Source organism: Prunus dulcis, chromosome 2 (genome assembly GCF_902201215.1).
Source record: "Prunus dulcis chromosome 2, ALMONDv2, whole genome shotgun sequence".
NCBI classification, from domain to species: domain Eukaryota; kingdom Viridiplantae; phylum Streptophyta; class Magnoliopsida; order Rosales; family Rosaceae; genus Prunus; species Prunus dulcis.
This window is the reverse complement of record NC_047651.1, coordinates 19,641,988-19,663,105: the sequence shown is the minus strand read 5'-3', so window position 1 is coordinate 19,663,105 and position 21,118 is coordinate 19,641,988. Positions and strand designations below refer to the sequence as shown.

The 21,118-nt window shown below is 39.3% G+C and overlaps 3 protein-coding genes across 3 annotated transcripts; 2 read left to right on the top strand and 1 right to left on the bottom strand.

Annotated features, from left to right (window-relative positions):
* Window positions 1-1,255: 1,255 nt before the first annotated feature.
* On the top strand, window positions 1,256-4,126 carry LOC117617661 (probable inactive purple acid phosphatase 29). Its single transcript, XM_034347131.1, has 4 exons — window positions 1,256-1,836; window positions 2,130-2,524; window positions 2,711-3,161; window positions 3,853-4,126. The coding sequence occupies exons 1-4, from the start codon at window positions 1,527-1,529 to the stop codon at window positions 3,885-3,887; spliced, it is 1,191 nt and encodes a 396-aa protein (XP_034203022.1). The 5' UTR covers window positions 1,256-1,526; the 3' UTR covers window positions 3,888-4,126.
* Window positions 4,101-7,168, bottom strand: LOC117617660 (pentatricopeptide repeat-containing protein At4g01570). The gene has a single exon (XM_034347130.1). The coding sequence runs from the start codon at window positions 7,093-7,095 to the stop codon at window positions 4,717-4,719; it is 2,379 nt and encodes a 792-aa protein (XP_034203021.1). The 5' UTR covers window positions 7,096-7,168; the 3' UTR covers window positions 4,101-4,716.
* An 11,215-nt stretch (window positions 7,169-18,383) lies between these two features.
* Window positions 18,384-20,128, top strand: LOC117618335 (WAT1-related protein At3g30340). The gene is made up of 6 exons (XM_034347925.1): window positions 18,384-18,568; window positions 18,810-18,872; window positions 18,988-19,104; window positions 19,205-19,622; window positions 19,734-19,885; window positions 19,984-20,128. Exons 1-6 carry the CDS (start codon window positions 18,387-18,389, stop codon window positions 20,126-20,128), a joined length of 1,077 nt encoding a protein of 358 aa, XP_034203816.1. The 5' UTR covers window positions 18,384-18,386.
* Window positions 20,129-21,118: the final 990 nt, after the last annotated feature.

The window sequence follows — 21,118 nt, the reverse complement described above, 5'->3', positions numbered from 1 at the left end:
AAAAAATCAAATCAAATTGTCAACTCCACCTTTAATATTGTGTTAGGGTTGGTGGGTGTTGATAATAGAGGCCAAATTGTCCTTTAATTTTATTATATTTTAAAGATTTTTTAGTCTGATTAACCCACATACGGGTCCTTATTCCATATAACATCACTTCAATTAAAATCCATCGTAGTCTTGTTGGTCGTATGTTGTTGTGGTGGGGGTGTCACGGTCGTGAAGCCACCAGTACTGCTAAGGGGTTGATGAGAATATTAATATGGTAGGGTAAGGTCGTGATGTTGAAAACACATGAAGAAGATAAAGAATGTTTTTTTTTTTTTTTTTGGGGTTAAAATTTTTATGTTTTTAACTTGGAGTTGATGGTGTTTAGTTGAATTAATAATTAAAGGGTATTTTAGGAATAATGGTGGGTGGAAAAGTAGAATTTTATTTTTTTCAAATTTACATAGTGGGTGAGAAAATAGGACAGGTGGGTGGAAATAGCAGACTCTATATGTATCACAAATGTTATATATATATATATATATATATATATATACGGAGTGAGGAAATTGTTGACACAAAGACGTTTCTAGTTGTGTTGATTTGTAGGGCCTCAACTTCTATTCAGGGCTCAACTTCAAAACCTGCTTGTGTTAAAGGCTTGTCCAATGTCAACACCAACATCCAATATCTCATTTACTTTCACAACTACAAACTGAATTAATGATGTTCTCGATTTGTAGGGCCTCAACTTCTATTCAGGGCTCAACTTCAAAACCTGCTTGTGTTAAAGGCTTGTCCAATGTCAACACCAACATCCAATATCTCATTTACTTTCACAACTACAAACTGAATTAATGATGTTCCTGTGTCAATTTGAGATTTGCATAGGGTCTTTAAAATCTCAAGACCGACCTTGTGGTAAAGTAGGAGTTCTTATTTCTAAGGAATGAGGAAAGTATTTTTCATATAGATAAAAAGGATTGCTTGTGGTTTTGATTTAGTCAAAAGTGAACAGAAAAAGCGGGATTACGCATATTTAATGATAAGACAGAGAAAGTCTCTCTCTCCTGAAACAAAGGAAAGCCAACCTCATACGTACCGTACGTAGTCAGGTGTAAATTGTAATTCATGTGTTAAAAAGACAACAGTTTTCTTTTGTTATTTTCTTTTTATAATATGGCTGGAAATTCCAATGAGGGACTGGCACGTGCCAGCAAGAAAACAAGCTTGTGTGACCTGCTCACAATGACACAAAGCCATGCTGATTAGCACACTTTAATCGACCGTGGAATATGCTTACAGAAATTCTGTCAATTCTGTCTCGTGATATTTATTGTTAATTAAATTACACAGAGAGAGATATCTACCAACAAACAAATTATGCAGACTGATAAGGGCATAAAGATTCAGACTTTTGTTTCATTGTTGGAGAAAAGATTAAATGCAAAGTGTTGAATTTCTAATGGTTGTTCAGACTCTCTCCCATATAAGTAAAACCCAACTGTGGTTCGCAAGATGAGATTGGTGCATTGAGGATGACGATGAAGGAGGTAAAGATTCCATTTTTAATAGTGGTGGTGGTGGTGGCGGCTTTGCTTCCCATATGGGTCTTGGCTGCAGCAAAACAACACCACCAAGAAGGAGGTGAGAAGAAGAAGCTGAGGTTTGGGTCAGATGGGCAGTTTAAGATTCTGCAAGTGGCTGATATGCACTATGGGAATGGCAAGACCACGACTTGTTTGGACGTGTTTCCGAGCCAGTTTCCAACTTGCTCTGACCTCAACACCACCGCCTTTGTTCACCGCATGATTCAAGCTGAGAAGCCCAATCTCATTGTTTTCACCGGTATTTGTTCTCTCATTTCTTTGTCCTTATTAACTGATGTTCATGTTCAATTTCATAATACCAAATTAAATTTCACTGCCCACCAGATAATAGAACAGCCCATCTCTGGGATTATGCCAATAGGATGGGTTGTTTTATTATCTGATGGGCGGTGAAATTTGGTTTGTGCCTTGGTATTTGACAAAGATGAATCACTCACTGACACTGTTAGGCATGCTTTGCTTAGCAAGTTTTGATTTAGCTCTGGTCCTTGCATTTCTGATTGGATTTTCTGTCTGACCTGTGTGCAACAGGAGATAACATATATGGGTTTGATGCCGCGGATGCTGCTACGTCTTTGAATGAGGCATTTGCCCCAGCAATCTCGTCCAACATCCCATGGGCAGCTGTTATGGGGAATCATGATCAGGAATCCGACCTTTCGAGGGAAGGGGTCATGAAACACATAGTTGGGTTGCAGGACACTCTGGCTCAAGTTAATCCTTCGGACCAAGATGTTATTGATGGTTTTGGGAACTACAACCTGGAGGTCTCCGGAGTTGAGGGCTCTGGTTTTGAAAACAAATCGGTTCTTAATCTCTACTTCCTTGACAGTGGAGATTACTCCACGGTTCCCTCCATAAGTGGCTATGGTTGGATCAAACCCTCCCAGCAATATTGGTTCGAACGAACTTCTGCAAAGCTTCGGGTACTAACCTCGCTATTTCGTTCACCAGTTTTGCTGGACCACATTTACAAGTCATTTCTATCAACCCATGCATAATACCTACCAATGGATTATTTTGTGATGGTTAATATTCAAACTGAATAAGTCTCTTGGTTTCTGGTTAATTCTGATGACACAGTTGATAAAACCTTTTGTTTTACCCTGCAGAAAGCATACACGAGCAAGCCACAGGCACAGAAAGCACCTGCGCCAGGGCTCACATTCTTTCACATACCATTACCAGAATTTGCTAGTTTTGACTCATCAAACTTTACAGGAGTGAGGCAGGAAGGAATTAGCTCTGCTTCTGTGAACTCTGGCTTCTTCACAACCATGGTCGCAGCAGGAGATGTGAAGGCAGCTTTCATAGGCCATGATCACCTCAATGACTTCTGTGGGGAGCTATCTGGTATAAACCTTTGTTATGCTGGGGGTTTTGGATATCACGCTTATGGGAAGGCTGGATGGAATAGGAGATCAAGGGTGGTGGTAGCGAGCTTAGAGAAATCCGAAAAGGGAGGTTGGGGAGCAGTCAAGTCAATCAAAACTTGGAAGCGCCTTGATGATCAGCACCTCACTGCTATTGATGGTCAGGTTCTCTGGAGCAAGAGCTCTGCGGGTACGTACTCCTTAAAGGACAACGAAAAACTTCAGTGCCCTATTCCTAGCTCATTCTAGACTTTGCTAAGTGATCTAGGAACATATAAATGATAGAATTTATCTTTTATGAGATGTCAACGAGACACTTGCAAATTTGTAAATGATAATACCTTCGTTTTTGTTATGACCCTGCATAAATGTGGGGATGTTTCATTGCCCAAAACTTCTGCCTATTCACTCAAAGTTGCAGTTTTCTGAAACAACTTGTCAAGTTTTACAACCCCAAGTTTATGTGATAGGATCTAGAATTTTGTTTTTAGCTGTGCAGCTTAGTTTTCCACCTTTTCCATAGCCAATTCCCCAAGAAAATACATTCTTCCAGAATGTGTTGATCACAAGCCATCATTGCGTGTTGCCAAGATCTGTTGGAAGTAATGCCGTAACCCTCTTACAGATTAAAGCTTCCTCATATATTTCAAGACCATCTTTGCGAAACACCTCCTCCCAATTTTCCCACGCAAAATTAGAAAAGAGAACTGGATATACATCCGATCTTGAATTATGATTATGATGATTTGTGTCAAACATTGTATTAGATTCAAATGTCATTTTTGTATAATCCTTGATGCAAAGGTCAAAATGCATTCCTATTTCTCACACACTGCCACCTGCTTTTTCTCTCAGTTGCTTATTTCATCTCTGTTGAACAGGTATGCGTAGAAAGAAACCCGTTGGTGGTACTTGAGTAATGAGCATATGCAAGATCGCATGTAGGGAGAGTTGATAGGCAAGAAGTAGGCATGAGAAGTGAAAAGTCTTGTGGGGTAATAGTCATACGTGTTGTTGTAACGTAACAGACAATAAATGAAATTGATTTATGGAAGCAGATTATGTATTAAGTCATTGTATTCTATGTAACTGCGTTTTGAATAATGGCAAAGGAGGAGGCAACAAAATATAAATAATCAGGGAAATTTTGTCAAAGTTTTGGGCACTTCGGGCTGTTGAACAAGTTATCCACTATACTGTGGTTAGTGATCAAGCAAATATGAAAACTTCTTCTTTCACTTAAGGAAATAGTAAAATTATCAAATATGAAAGCTTCTTCTTTCGCTTAAGGAAACAGTAAAATTTACACGCTAACGCAGCATATCACCAGTATGCTTCTACTCTATTATTCTATTCGTTTCTGATCTCAGACATCTCAGCCATTGCATAACTGATATCCAACCTTTCTCCACGCAACTCTGCAGAGCAAGCGACACCAATTTCTAGTATTGAACACAAGCTTTCTTCAATTATGATGTGAATCCTTGCCCTATCCTTCTTAACACGATTGTTTGAGCTCGTCTCCACTTCCAATTTTTCTAGAACAAGAACGGGATCCACAATCTCTACCACTTGCTCAGGCAGAGATACCTTAACAAAGTTAAGAGAAATGACCAAAGTTGATAAACTATATCCATAGTCCCCAAAGGCACTTCAGAGGGCGTGCCTATCAAATTCTCATTTCACATGACTTAAAAAGTCACAACATGTTCAACTACACTCGAACTGAATAGAACAAATTCTTTTCAGCGGAAATCATCCTTATTACGCACCATGGATGCCTTCTGATATCTCAATTTCTCAATCTCCTTACCCAGAAAATCTAAAGTAGTGTCTGTAACATGGTTGGGGGAGCAGCCTGCATCCAGCATCATTTTCAAAAATTTATATGCTTCTTTGAGTCGACCTGCTTTACTATGAACTTCAATAAGTGTATTAAAAGTGACAACATCAGGATTTATTCCACTACTCTTCATCTGCCCAAAGAGCTTGTTTACTTCATCAATCCGGCTAGCCTTCCCCAGCGCATTAATCAAGGTGTTATACATAACCACGTCAAGATACCCACCCTGCTTCATTAGTTTATCCAGAACACAACTGGCTAAATCCGCTCTTCCCATCTTCCCCAGGCCTTGAATTATCACATTGTATGTTGCTATGTCTGTGGGGCAAACCTTTTCTCCCATTTCATTGAGTACACCCCATGCCTCATTGAAGTAGCCCTTCTTGACGAACGAACTCATCATGGAATTATAAGTGTAACTCACTGGGTTTTCACCCAGATCACTGAAAATCTCAAACAATTTGCAAGCTAAGCTCAGCTTTCCCTTGGCCAAGAATAAAGACAAAAAAGTATTGACCATATCAATATCAAATGAGCTTTCCCCTTTGTCCTGAACTCTTTGCCCTCTAGACAATGAAAACAGCTGAGAGGAGTGGTCAATGGGCTTAAGCTGATTAGCCAATTGATCCATATATGGAGATGATGACCACTGATCAGTATCGGTGGATACATTCTTATCATCACCTTTAACTCTGGCATCCTCTGAATCAAGGTCTGCATCCATTGTTGAGTTAGCAGAGTTTATTAAACTCATAATCTCGCTAAAGTCACCTTTACTTGGGAACAATTGTGTGTAATCCTTTCTGCTGCTCTGCGGAGTTTTCATTGAAGCCTCCATATCGGCCTTCCATTTAAGAACACTCGGCACTAGATTACCATCTCTAATATGCTTCATGAGTTTGTCTGTCCAATCCCACCTACCTTCTTTATACAACCCAATCAAGAGTGATGATATGGTAACTAAATCAACAGCAAAGCCTCTCCTTTCCATTTCTTCCACCAACCCTAACGCTTTCTCAAGCAGACCTTCCTTACAATATTGCAACACAACAATGCTGTATGTAACACCATCCACAAACTGACCCTTCTTCTTTAAGTCACAAAATAGGGTGTAAGCAGCCTCAGCTCTTCCATTCTTAAATAAACCATCAACGAGAATATTATACGTCCACGTTGAGGCTCTCACCCCGTTCTGAATCATTTTCTCAAACAGGTGGCAGCCATCATTAACCTTCCTGGCCTTGAATAACCCATCTAGGAGAGAATTATAAACAATGGTATCCGGGATATATCCATTGAGCTGCATTTGACTAAAAATGTTGGTGGCTTCATCTATTCGATAAGATTTACAACATCCTTGAATAAGAATTCGATAGGTGATGGCGTCAGGCTCATGGCCAGAGCCCTTCAATTCCTCCCATACAGTAAGTGCATCATTCACCTTCCCAACCAAGCAGAGCACATGAATGAGGCTATTATAAGTAGGCAAATCTGGACCCACTGATTCCAAGTTAGAGTCTTTCATCTCCTTGAAGAGGCTTAGACTAGTACCCAGATCACCCCAACACCCAAATGCATGAATACAAATATTGTACCCCCAATTATCCATCTCAAACCCCTTATTCTCTCTAAGCTTATCAAACACTTGCTTAAACTCAACCCTCATGTCAGCTTTTCTAAGAGCAACCAGCAATTCATTGGAGGCAATGGAATTGGGTACCTGGGAGGAGCAGCCTCCTTCCAGAAGCTTTAGCAAAATGGACATCGCTAAACCCACCTGGTTTTTCCTAACCAGAGCAACAAGAATCGAGTTATACATATCTGTGTTCAAGCTAGCACCCACCTCTTCCATAATGTCCAAGATTTCAAGGGCATAGTCAAACTTACCTGAACGAATAAACGCGTCGAGCAAGGCTTTGAAGGTCTGGGAATCAATCACAACCCCATCTTCTTTCATGGAGTGAAGCAAATGCGGGACCTCGTGGAGGAAACCGGCGCGGGAAGCGGTGCGGAGGATGTGGGAGTAGGTGCGCGCCGAGTGTTTGATGTTATGCGTGAGAGAGCACCATTTGAAAAAGTCGACTTTTTTGGAAGGGTGGAGGGATTGGGCGCGGAGGATTTGAAGCAGAAGAGGCTCGGAGAGCGAGAGGGTGTGAGGGTCGGGGAGGTTGCGAGTACCTGAGCTTGAGAGAGTCTTAGTGATGGAGGCCACAAGCAGTATGTCTCCCAGTTGAGAAGCACTGCACTGCTCTTTGACCAGGAAAGGCCTTCCATGGCGCATTGCATCTCCGAAAACATAAATCACTACTGACGAGAAGACAAACTATATTAACTGTTTAGCAGTTTTTACTTTAGTTGGGCTGCACTTGGTAAGGCACTTTTTCTGTTGTTAGCCAGGCCCAGATCTTTAATGGGTTAGTTTTGTTGTTTGGGCTCTTCTCCTGTTTCACTCAAACTATAATGGCATCATCCAATGAAATGTGGAGAAATGAGTTAAGCCATTTTCAGTGTAAAAAAAAAAGATCAATGGAGTTTTTACATTGTTGACTCTAAGAGCACTTCCACCCATTTGTCATGACAAAGAATAAGGGTAAGACAAGGGTTGTTACTATTTACGTGAATAGTGTAGCCCTTGCAAAACGTTGTGGTGTTTCCACCCATTGCCATGACAACCACTATTCACATGAGATATGAGGAGAGTAATTTGTATAGAGTTTTGGTGTGGAAAGTGAAGAATATGACTAAGTATTTATTTTTAAAAAAATTCTGAAATTTTTTTAGACTTTTTTTCTTTTTTAAAAAAAAAATTTTGGTTGCTAACGTCAGCAAACCCAGGCTAGAGCACGAGCTCATTTTGCCTGAGGGATGGCCTGGTTTCGTGGGCCCCAGCAACTGCCCTAGCAACTTCAGCCCGCTAGAAGACAAATTTGGGGCTTGGGCCCCCTCCTGCCCTGGTAAGGCCAGCCCACGGAAACTGCTCTAATTGTAAAAGAGAGTATGGAGCGAGCTGTAAAGTAAGATGTCTTAGCAGGTGTTGAACCAAAAAAAATCACAAAACAAAATAAAATAAATAAACATGGGCTTGGATAAGCCCCACAATGTTGCGTGGGTCTGGTCCTCACCCTATGCTTGTTTTCAAAACAAGTTTGAAACACCCTGGAAGTCATATTGTTCCTAATCTTATGCTTAGAGAAAAGGAAGGGATCATGATTCAATAAATAAGGGAAGAGGATAATCAGATAAGGGGGAGGAGGAATCCAATTTGAATGGGAATTCTTCTATCTCAAATCTCTCTCATAAGGACCCTATAAAAAGGAGGAGAGAAAAGAAAAAGGGAGACAGCCGGCAGGCTATAGAGAGATACAAAAAATAAAAATAAAAACAGATGCGGCAAGGCTTGGGGAAGAATGGAGCACAGCCATGCTAGAGAAAAATTACAGAGGCAATCAAGGCTCCTCTCTTGAGGTCCTCCATGTTGGGTGGCAACCCTTTAATCAATCAAATGGATGGCAATCCATGTGGGGTGGCATCCATTGAATCAAAATTTCTTGGATGTTCAATCCATCATTGGGTGATAAACACTGAAATCAAAGCATTAGATTTTGCAATCTGGAAACAAAGCTTGAGTATTTCACCCTGAAAACAAATATGGGTTTGCACCCTGAAAACAAGTTTGGGTATTGCACCCTAGAAATAAAGTCTGGGTGACAGGACCCGACCCAATTTCCACTTTGGAATCCAAGTCGAATCCTGTGCGTGTCTGACATCTGGCGAATGTCGGGCACAAAAGACCTTTTTACCCTTCTCGTCTCAAATTCTTTTCAGATTTCCCTTAGACTTCTGCCGAAATTTCGGCAGAGACTCCCCTGTATTTTGACCAATCCCAAAATTTTTCACCTGTTAAACAATCAATAAATTCACACCAACTGCCAGAATATCTCAAATAACCCATCTCAACTCTAGTTTCACAGTTTCAACTTGATATCAGAGCATTTTCTAAGTTTCAGAGTTTCAAGGATTTTCTACAAAACTCTACCTTACGTGGTGACGCGGAAGCTTTGAATGGCCCGGTGGTGGATCCCGCGTACTTCTATGGCCTGGGGGCAAAAAACAAGTTGAAAAGGTGAGTGGACAAAAATAATGTTCTTGAAAACAATTTTATAAACATAATAACCCCCATTTAAAAATAAGAAGAAGTCTAAATTGAGGGTTTGTCTAGATTTCAATATAGAGTATTCAAATAAGCATGTAAAAACCTACTGATGACTGTGCTTGTATAACTGAACCAATATGTAAAGATATAAATGCACGAATATCAAGAAATTGATATAAAATAACTGAAAGTCATACTTGAATAAAAGAAAACTCAAATCCTCTGAAAATACCACCTATTTGTACCCCTGTCATATCCGTCAATTCCCCTGGCAGGTCTCGGGCGCCCGCAGTCTACCCGAGCCGCAAACTGGCGAAATCAGGGGACTATGATCAGCCTGTCCCGCCGGCAGATTTCTCGATGACACCAAGTCAACTCGAGTCGCTCTGGCAGGATGCAGGGGACCGTAGTCAGCCTGATCCGCAATCCTGGCAGGTCTCGGGGACATAAAGTCAGCCGAGCCGCAATCCTGGCAGGTCTCGGGACACCAAGTCTGCCGAGCCGCAAATCCGGGCACTCACGGTCCGAGCGTCCCCGAAACTCGTGAGGCAAAGTCAAGTGCACTAACATAAACTGAAATCGGACTGGATGTCCGTAGACATCGGTCCAACTGTGGGTAATCACCAAAGAAAATGGGTACGAGGTGGTTTTAAAATAAATTCCTTTAGAAAAATATCTGAGTAATAACTGTAAAGCTCAAGTTGTGATGCGGTCTCAACTGATTCCAACCTCAAACTCTGTTTCTATAACTGGTAAATAAGCAGCACAGACTTATAGAACTATTACTAGGGGTGGGCACTCAAACCGGCAAACCGGAAATCCGAGCCGAACCACACCGAACCAAACCGAAAAAAAACCGAGTTGACCAAAAAGTCAAAAACCGGTCAAAAACCGAACCGGACCGGTTTGGACCGGATTCGGATCCGGTTCCATGTCTTCAAAAACCGAACCGGGCCGAACCGAACCGGTGAAACTAAAAAAATATATAATTTCAATATATATTTATATTTAATGCTGTATTTTTAATTTCACTAAAAAAAACTAATATTTATCCAAGTTCAATGTCAAAATATCTCTCTTTTCTCACTTTAATATTTATTTTTTATATGAAATTGAATAATTTGTTAATTTTCAAGTAAAAAAATAATATTTCAGTTGAGAATTGTATTACAAAACAATTTTAAAAAATAATTTTTATAATCCGGTTCAAAACCGAACCGGAACCGGAAACCGGACCGAAACCGGTTCAAACCGAACCGGACAGTTTTTGAATTTTTTTAATTAAAACCGAACCGAACCAAACCGCATAAATAGTATCGGATCGGTTCTAATTTGAGGCAAAAACCGGTCCAAACCGAACCGTGCCCACCCCTAACTATTACTGTACTAATCATGTTCGGAACCACAATAAAGCTTACGCAAGATCAAATAAAGAAATTTATTCAAATAAACTCATTTATAAAGACTCATTTATATAAAATCAATATAAAATCACTTATGAAATCTTATTTATAGAAATCCTTTATATAACTCATTTATATAAAATAATTCATGAAAGAAAGTCCACTCACTGCTGGTCCGAGCTAGCTGGACCCTTCGAAGGTCCCTCCTGTGGGTTAGTTGGACTCCTGGTGCATGATTATCCAAGAATAATAAATTAATAAACTGCTGGACAAAAAGAATTTAAATTAAACACACTGCCCCCGGCTCCTAGAAAGACGTGCATCTCATCCCAAGTTACTCCTATGCCCACATTAGCCCTTTCAAACACTTGGACCAGTTTTGGAAGATCCGACGCTCAGCTAAGCGATAAACTGTCACCCGGGACCCCGTGGGTCCACGATCTCCGATGGCCAATCTGGGCTTCCCTGAAGGTTCCTTACAGAGAGGGAACCATGTTCTGCGAGTTTGGTCCAAAACGGACGGTCGGATTGGCCAAAATCGCGTTATCGTTTAAAATCCAAACCCTAGCCCCAAGGTTCACGATTTCGGAGTATCCGGGACTCCGATTCCCAATCCGTCGAATCCTACACAATTCTGAGGTCATGTAGACCGACATATCCGAAATCCAGCGCGATCCGATTATTTGACGATACTGCACCCACGGATCGCGCGATATGGAAAATCCGTTCGGGGCTCAAACGGACTCCGAATCAAGATCCGCAAAATTCTACGCACTCGTGACGACACGAGGGTCACAAAACTGCACAGAATTACTTCACCACCCTCACCCACACTCCCCAGCACGGGCGGGCAAATTTGGGTGTCTTAAGCGATTTTGGGTGGCCGAAAAATCTCGGAACCAAGACTCCAAACTCCTACCCTACGTAAAACACCCTATTTGGAGTCACTTTTGTTCTTGAACATACCTCAAAAAGTGACCAGAAACAGTAGTTTTTGGCGGCCGAAGTTTCGGCCAGAATTCAAGTCGAAAATTGATCGCTTTAGAGCTAAAATCGATCGAAACCCATACATCCATCAGCTAGAACGTGAAAAATAGCTAAGAAACCATACCTTACTCGATCGATTTGGTGGAGAATTGAAGGAGAAATTCGAGCTGGAAGTTCGGGTGGATTCGGACGAACATCTGTCGGAAAACATGGTTTTCCGATCAGCTCCGGGAGGCCCAAGAGTGGAGGTCGGTCAGGTTTTGACGGCGAGAGGGAGGCGGACCCGATGGTACCCACGGCGGAGATCAGCTCGGCCTGTGGTGGCCGGGCCGTCGCCGAGAAGGTGAAGGGTCGCAATGATCGGGTGCGACGGGAGAGAAAGAGAGAAGAGAGAGAAAGTGACGGGGGAGAGGAGAGAGAAGGGATAAAAAGGTCTTTTGTGCCCGACATTCGCCAGATGTCGGACACGCACAAGATTCGACTAGGATACCAAAGTGAAAATTGGGTCGGGTCCTGTCACTGGGTGTGGCTTTATACCCCAAAAAAATCTTGGATACAAGATCCATCATGGGTGTGTAACCCTCAATCAAATACTCTGTGATATATTTATTTTGGGCATAAACCTCATTCACTGAGTTCTCTGGATGACAGGTCCAATTTGGGTACAAAACCCACAAACAAAACAATGGGGAAGGGGGTGTTAATCTCACAGCAAATAAAAATGGGTTCTAACTCTGCCTTTGGAGAATCTGATCAATTTTCTCCCTCTCTGTCAAAAAAACAAAGGCACTCTAATTTCTTCTATGTTTGGACTAGGGATAGGCATCTAAAACCGAAATACCGAAATCGTACATTAACCATACCGTACCATACCGATTTTATGCCGTTTCATTTGGGGTAGGGAGATATTCAGTACCGTACTGTACTGTACCAGTAGAGTATGGTATGGTAGTGGTATCAAATATTTGGTATTGGTCAATACCGTACCGTACCCTACCGTACCGAATACTGAAGAATAATTTTTTGATCTGCCCTCAGTTTCCAAGAGATCAATACATGCCAGAGAAATCTATATATTCTGCTGTGGAAAGTACTTTTAGAGGGCCTAGTTGCATTGCTTTCAGTCACATCTATAGAGAAAGCACGTGCTCCACATCCTTTTGGAAAATGTAAGCTAGAAAGTTCAAAAAGATTTTGAATATTCTATTAGCCGTTCTGATTGATTGAGACTTAGATACATTGTTTCATGCAAAACCAATAATTTTTCAGTAAGATGTATATTTCTATCTATATATACTACTGTCAAAGCTATGTTGTTTGTACAAGCTTCTTCAAGCTTTCTGAGGTTTGAAAGCCTCAAACATGGTCGAGATTTTAGCATACATAAGTTTGGTGAAGCTGTTTGTTCTATGTCATTTTATTTCTTTTGTTTTATGTCATTTTATTTCTTTGGATTTGGTTGATTTGGATATTGAATATGTTGATGGATATTGATTTGGTTGATTAGATTTGGATATTGAATATGTTGAATCTTTGAATCTGTAACTTAGGCATCACTTATTTTGGTGAATGAATATGTTGAATATTGAATTGGTTCATTTTTTAATTGTGTCATTTATGTACCGAAATGGCACCGATACCGATTTGGCACGATATGGTACGGTACCAACTTTGACAAACAATAATCTCATACCATACTATGCCGGTTTTAATTTCCGGTATCGGTAGCGGTACGAGCTCAATACTGTACCGTACCCACCCCTAGTCTGGACTGGTCTAAAACTAAAACAAAAACAAAAAAACAAAAAACAAAAATTCAAGTTGTTTCAATCGGTTGCTGGACCAAAGCTTTTTTGGGCTCCTTGCTCGTGGGCTAACTGACAACAAATATCAAAGGCCCAAAATAGAATAATGGGCTGTCAAAAATAATTATCCATTGACTCTCAAAAGCCCATAGTAATTAATGGGTAATCCAAATAATTACCCATTAAATTTAAAAGAGGCCCAAATTTCCAATTATATGGTAAATGGATTAATTTTATATTTAAAAAATCTTCATAGCCATATTTGGGTCCAAATGCAAATGTCAATTTTAGAAAATTAGTGTGTTAATCAAAATTGCTCATTATTTTTCTTGGACATTGACAAAAAGAAAAATAATACAACACCATCTAATTTTTCTCATGGGTCATCTACCCATGCAAATTTTATTGAGATTAATTTCATATCTCTCAAACACAAATTCTCAATTAGTGGGCTACACTTACCCATTAATTTCCAATTTTTCTCATGGGTCATCTACCCATGCAAATTTCAATGAGACTAAATTCAAATCTCTCAAACACAAATTCTCAATTAGTGGGCTACACTCGCCCATTAATTTTCAATTTTTTTCATGGGTCATCTACCCATGAAAATTCCAACGAGATTAAAATCAAATCAAACACAAATTCTCAATTAATGGGCCACACTTACCAATTAGTCTCCAATTTTTTCCATGGGTCATCTACCTATGAAAATCTTCAAATTGTTTCAAAGACACAAATTCTAAATTATTGGGCTACACTTACCCATTAATTTTCAAAATTTGAAATTACATTAGTTTGATCCAATTAAGGGTACGTAGGCAGTCTAGCATCTCAATAGACGCAATCGCAACCAAATTTGAATCACTGGTTACATCAACCAAATTCCCACAAATCAAATATCTATCTTCACACAAATCAATTCCGAACTATGTTGGTTTGATCCCGTCAAAGGTATGTAGGCAGTCTAGCATCTCAATAGACGCAACCGCAACCAAATTTGAATCCCTGATTTATTCTTAACCAAATTCACCCCAAACACATATCAAAATCGGATCCCTAGTTATTCAGCTAAATTCACTCAAACACTTTTTTCAATCAAATTTTATTGAAATTTCCCCTTTTTGCAATGAGTCATTTATTCATTACAATTCTTTGAACTATGAGTAGCTTGATTCCCACAAGGGATACGTAGGCACCATGAGGTTGGACTTGAGAGCAGCCGCAAAACCAAACACGCACGTTCTGTTTCTTTGTGATGGAATCAAAGGGTGTTCCCTTGAGGTAAAAGATTGTAATTAAGAGACACTGCATCTCAAATGGATCGAACCTAAAATAATAAAACCCCATTATGTAATTAGTGGTGGTGAAATTATGTTGGGAGAATCACATTTTCCTTCAAAAATGCACAAAAAATAAATAAATTCAAACATGGGTTTGGATAAGCCCCACAATGTTGTGTGAGTTTGGTCCTCACCCTATGCTTGTTTTCAAAACAAGTTTGAAACTCCCTAGAAGTCATATTGTTCCTAATCTTATGACTAGAGAAAAGGAAGGGATCATGATTCAATAAATAAGGAAATAAGATAATCAGATAAAGGGGAAGAGGAATCCAATTTTAATGGGAATTCTTTCATCTAAAATCTCTCTCATAAGGACTCTATAAAAAAGGAGGAGAGAAAAGAAAAAGGGGGGGACATCCGGCAGGCTGTAGAGAGATACAAAAATAAAAAATAAAAAAAGATGCGGCAAGGCTTGGGGAAGAATGGAGCACATCCATGTTGAAGAAAAATGACAGAGGCAATCAAGGCTCCTCTCTTGAGGTCCTCCATGTTGGGTGGCAACCCTTTAATCAATCGAATGGATGGCAATCCATGTGGGGTGGCATCCCTTGAATCAAAATTTCTTGGATGTTCAATCCATAATTGGGTAATAAACCCTGAAATCAAAGTATTGGGTTTTGCACCCCGGAAACAAAGCTTGGGTATTTCACCATGAAAACACATATGAGTTTGCACCCTGAAAACAAGTTTGGGTATTGCAACATAGAAATAAAGTTTGGGTGTTCCTTTGAAGTAAGGGATTGTAATTAAGAGACACTGCGGCTTAAATGGGTCGAACCTAAAATAATAAAACCCTATTATTTAATTAGTGGTGGTGAAATTATGTTGGGAGGATCACATTTTCCTTAAAAATGCACCCAAAAAAAAAAAAAAAATCAAACATGGGTTTGGATAAGCCTCACAATGTTGCGTGGGTCTGGTCCTCATCAGATAAAGGGGAGGAGCAATCCAATTTGAATGGGAATTCTTCCATCTCATATCTCTCTCATAAGGACTCTATAAAAAGGAGGAGAGAAAAGAAAAAAGGGGGGACAGCCGGCCGCAGTGGCGGAGCCACTCCTAGACCTGCAATAGCCCTGGCCCCACCATATTTTTATCCCTATTTTATTATATTATATATAATATATAGAATTTGTAATAAACAACTTAGAATTTAAGTTAAAATTTCCTCTAAAACAAATTAGACATGAGTCAATTAGAAATATTTAGCTCTAAACATGTAATTATTGAATACTTAGGTGTTTTATGTATTTTTATTTTCTACTTCGGCACTCCAAACTTTACAATTCTAGCTCTACCCCTGACCGGCAGGTTGTAGAGAGATACAAAAATAAAAAATAAAAAAAATGCGGAAAGGCTTGGCGAAGAATGGAGCACAACCATGCTGAAGAAAAATGACAGAGGCAATCAAGGCTTCTCTCTTGAAGTCCTCCATGTTGGGTGGCAACCCTTTAATTAATCAAATGGATGGCAATCCATGTGGGGTGGCATCCTTTGATTCAAAATTTATTGGATGTTCAATCCATAATTGGGTAATAAACCCTGAAATCAAAGCATTGGGTTTTGCACCCCGGAAATAAAGCTTGGGTATTTCACCCTGAAAACAAATACGGGTTTGCACCCTGAAAACAATTTTGGGTATTACACCTTAGAAATAAAGTCTAGGTGTTCCCTTGAAGTAAGGGATTGTTATTAAGAGATATTGTGTCTTAAATGGGTCGAACCTAAAATAATAAAACCTCATTATTTAATTAGTGGTGGTGAAATTATGTTGGGAGGATCACATTTTCCTTCAACAATGCACCCAAAAAAAAAAAAAAAATTATCAAACATGGGTTTGGGAAGCCCCAGAATGTTGCGTGGGTGTAGTCCTCATCAGATAAAGGGGAGGAGGAATCCAATTTGAATGGGAATTCTTCCATCTCATATCTCTCTCATAAAGACTCTATGAAAAGGAGGAGAGAAAAGTAGAGGGCGGGGGGTTGGGGGGGACAGCCGGCAGAAGAAAAATGACAGAGGCAATCAAGGCTCCTCTCTTAAGGTCCTCCATGTTGGGTGGCAACCCTTTAATCAATCAAATGGATGGCAATCCATGTGGGGTGGCATGGCATCCCTTGAATCAAAATTTCTTGGATGTTCAATCCATCATTGGGTAATAAACCCCGAAATCAAAGCATTGGTTTTTACACCCCGAAAACAAAGCTTGGGTATTTCACCCTGAAAACAAATATGGGTTTGCACCCTGAAACCAAACACACACATTATGTTTCTTTATGATGGAATCAAAGGATGTTCCCTTGAAGCAATGGATTGTAATTAAGAGACACTACGTACCTAAAATACTAAAACCCCATTATTTAATTAATGATAGTAAAATTATATTGGGAGGATCACATTTTCCTTCAACAATAGGTTCAATACAATCCTCCCAAATGCAAAAAAACATATGGATTCAACTAATATGTGTGGCTTGTTAGTGATTGCATGGCGCTACATAGTTTCACATAGTGCATATGCAGTGCTAATAAAAATCTTGGGTGTCACACCCCGGACCGGCTCCGCCGTAGCACGATATTGTCCGCTTTGGGCCTCCCTCACTGCCCGCACGGTTTTGTTTCTGGGAGCTCACGAGCAACTTCCCAGGATGGGTGACCACCACCCTGGGATTTTGCTTCGTGAGCTCCCAGAAACAAAACCGTGCGGGCTGGTGAGAATGTAGCCAGGCCCAAAGCGGACAATATCGCGCTACGGCGGAGCCGGTCCGGGGTGTGACATTGGGAGACTTTGGAAAAGGCCAAATGAGAGAGAAATTTTTTAAAAGAACCAAAAATGGACAAAATTGCCTTTATTTATTTTTGGATTTCCTAAGGAATCCTTTACATTTGCATGTCTTTTGTTTGAAAATTGAGAGGTTTTTTTTGTCCTTTTTGAAAAAGCTTTGGCTTTTTCCAAAAGTGAAAGTTTTTTTTTTTATGATTAAAACCTAAATTTACTAATGAAGGTGTCCATGTACATTGCATAGAACGATGCTGACACTCGTTAGTGTATATATATATATATATATATATATATATATATATATATATATATATATCAAGTGGATCCCCAGAATATTCCATACAAAATGTATAAAATATATGTCCATTTTCATCATGTGTTTGATCGTGACGCGTCTACAAACATCAGCAGCAGATATACATGAGATTTTTCATCCAAGCTAATAACAAAACTAACTTGTCGTTGCACTTTGCTAGCAAGAAAGAACCATTAGCTTTACATTGGCTTATATCCTTTTTTGTTTTTCCAAGATTTGACATATTGTTCTGCTAGACAATGCCACAGCAATGAATGATACATTTTTCTTCCAAATCTTGCACTAATACATACTGTTTAAAAGGGAAGTATTAGATACCATCTTCAACGAATCAGTGCCATCATGTCTGCCTGCCAGCCAGTGCCAACTTTTTGAAGATGCTTATTATATCCAGCATATTTCTTCTGACTTCTTCCAAATTAATTTTCCTTAAATTGTTTAAAACAAAAGAAAGAAAGAAGTGATTACTTATTAAATAAATGGAGCCTAATATTAAATAAATGAAATATAGAATTGATTACTTATCTGTGGTCATTGATAGTGATGGATTGCTTGGTAATTGATTCTGTACGTAACTTTATGACAAATTTCCAGTAAAAAGACAGCTAAAAGGGTTGAAGGAACTATTAAAAAATGCATGTTGGTTGCATCAACCACTGTTCAAATGATGCCTAGAATTTTACCGTCTATCCCCAAATATGGGGAGGGTGACCTGCTTGGCCTATATATTTGTTTTGGATCACAATAATCAGAAAGAAGTGAGAGGGCAGGCTCACATATAGTTAAGATGAATTGCTGTGAACAATGGAAGCCTATTGTTGCCATGTTGGTCATAAACTTTGCATTGGCTATGGTTAATGTACTTCTGAAGAAGACTTTGGATCAAGGATTGAACCATTTGATTATTGTTACTTATCGACAGTCGATTTCTGCTGTTTTCTTGGCACCTATTGCCTTCTTTTGGGATAGGTAAGACCTATATTTTTACTCAATTCCTCATCAATCGCCATCAATTTGGCTCAGAAATTTTTGTGGAACTATTAAGAGTAATGTTACATGTATCATATCATATATATTTCCTGATCATATTGTTTGTATAGATACAACTTATGTCTTTTGAGTTCATCTCATTTCTGCAAAAGATGTAGTCGATAAATATGATGTAAATAGTTTCGTTCGACTACTTAATGTGTAGTTAGTTTTCTTGCAGAAAAAGCAGACCGGAGCTTACATTTCGAATCATATGCCAACTTTTCTTCAGTGCTCTTATTGGGTTAGTAATGGCATTGATAAGGTTCCTCTGATTTCATTTATTTTATCTCATTTTTCATTTGATGTTGTCATATAAAGCATTGAGAATCTTTGGCAAATGTACTTATGTCCTTCAGGGTAACATTCACACAATACTCATTTCTTATTGGACTTCAATACACCTCTGCGACATATTCCTGTGCCTTCATCAACATGGTGCCTGTTTTCACCTTCCTATTGGCTCTACCATTTGGGTAAAGTACAAACAATAAGATAATTACTATATTAATTACTAACTTAAACCACAATTACTGCAATTAACTTCATTATAATTGGCTTTAATTAACTTTCCAGGCTAGAGAAAGTGAACATAAAGAGCAAGGGTGGCATAGCCAAAATCCTGGGTGCGCTGATATGTATTGCTGGAGCTTTGTCATTGACATTGTACAAAGGAATGCCACTAACAAACCCTAATTCACAAGACACAACTCAAATGCAAAACCATGCCAATACCATGACTTCAGCTAAGAAGACAGGGAGGTGGGCAGTTGGTTCAGTGCTTTTGCTGGTAGGCTGCCTCTTGTGGTCTTCATGGTTCCTCATACAAGCAAAAATTGGCAAGAGCTATCCTTTTCAATACTCCAGCACCGCTATCTTGTCGTTTTTCGGTGCCATTCAGGCAGCCATCTTGTACCTTATCACTGAGAGGAACCTCACCATGTCAATGTTGGCTATGAAGGGAAAGTTGGAGATCTTAAGTGTCACATATGCTGTGAGTATTTTCTTTCTTCTGCATCTCTTGACCCGTCTTCACCCTTCAAATTTTGCCTAGCTAGCACATGCGTTCGATTCGATTCGATTTTCGTGTGTGTGTTCGACACAGGGAGCAGTTGGGTCAGGGTTGTGCTATGTAGGGATGTCATGGTGTGTGAAGCAAAAGGGTGCGCTATTCACAGCAGCGTTTACACCCACCATTCAGATATTTGTGGCTATGGTGGACTTCTCTTTCTTTCATGAACAAATTTATCTTGGAAGGTTGACTCAATTATATATATTTTGGATGCAAAAATATTATTTTACTGTCATGAGATTATATTTCCCTGTTGCTAATTAATAATTGACCTATTGAACAGTGTGGTGGGATCTGTCCTGGTCATAATTGGCATGTACATTTTACTGTGGGGTAAAAGCAATGATCCAAAGTTAATTGTGATCAAGCATACACAAGCAGCTGAAGATGAAGATGCAGAATGTGGTCCAATTCCACAAAACAAATAACCTTCTGTAATTTTATATTTTGACTTGTTACCATAGTGATCAGCTCAATGTTGGAAGACTATCACCAATTCAAATAAGACAGCAGAATTTGCAACCTCTAAATTGTCTGGCTTTAATATTTTGGTCATCCATAAGCTGGGTTGCCCTTTGGTAAAGAATAATTTTAGATAGTGGCGATTTTAGGATTATTAGCACAAGAGCTCATGGTGTAAAAGTGGAGGCACAGGAACAGGCACAGCACGGAGGCAACCCTTAGGCGACACCCGGGGTACAAAAGTAAAAACCAAAGGGATTAAAGTGGCCAAATTGAAATTTACAAGAACTTTTTTATCTTTTTTGTGATAAAAGTGATAAGCCACATAAATCAAAAGTGACTTTTTGCATTATTTATTTATTTATTAATCCTAGCTCATGTCCTTTATAAAATAAAAAACCCTAAGACAAAATCTTGTTGTTTTGAGGCAACGTCATTTTACCCAATATTTTTATTATAAAAAAAGAAAAAAAAAAAAAAAAAAGAGAAAGCACGCAGCTGCTAAATAGGTGGTGCCTTCAAAGGGTAGCACCAACTACAAAACTCGACTTCCACAACCATTTTCGTGGCTCACAAGGGGTCACTTGACTGGGGAAGCGATTATGAGAAGTTTAAAGTGAAGAGGCTATTTGAGAATGTCAATCTCACCATCGACAAATATAAAGAAATTATGGGACTTAAATATTTTAAATGTTTTGATAGTTTAATTGGCCTCCTCAAATAGTCTCTTTGTTTTAAACTCCTTATTGTAGCCTCTCCCATCGTTTGACCCCACGATGAATCTGATTATAGGGAGGCCACATTTTTAACAGTCAATTTTTTCATCTGGTGTGGACTCTAGTGGGGCTTTTGAAACTTAAAGGATGCTGTTGGATCTGTATTTTTGTTATTTTTGGGCTGCAACCACATAACAGTATAGATTGGTCTTAATTTCTTTATTGGGTTAAAACTAAAAA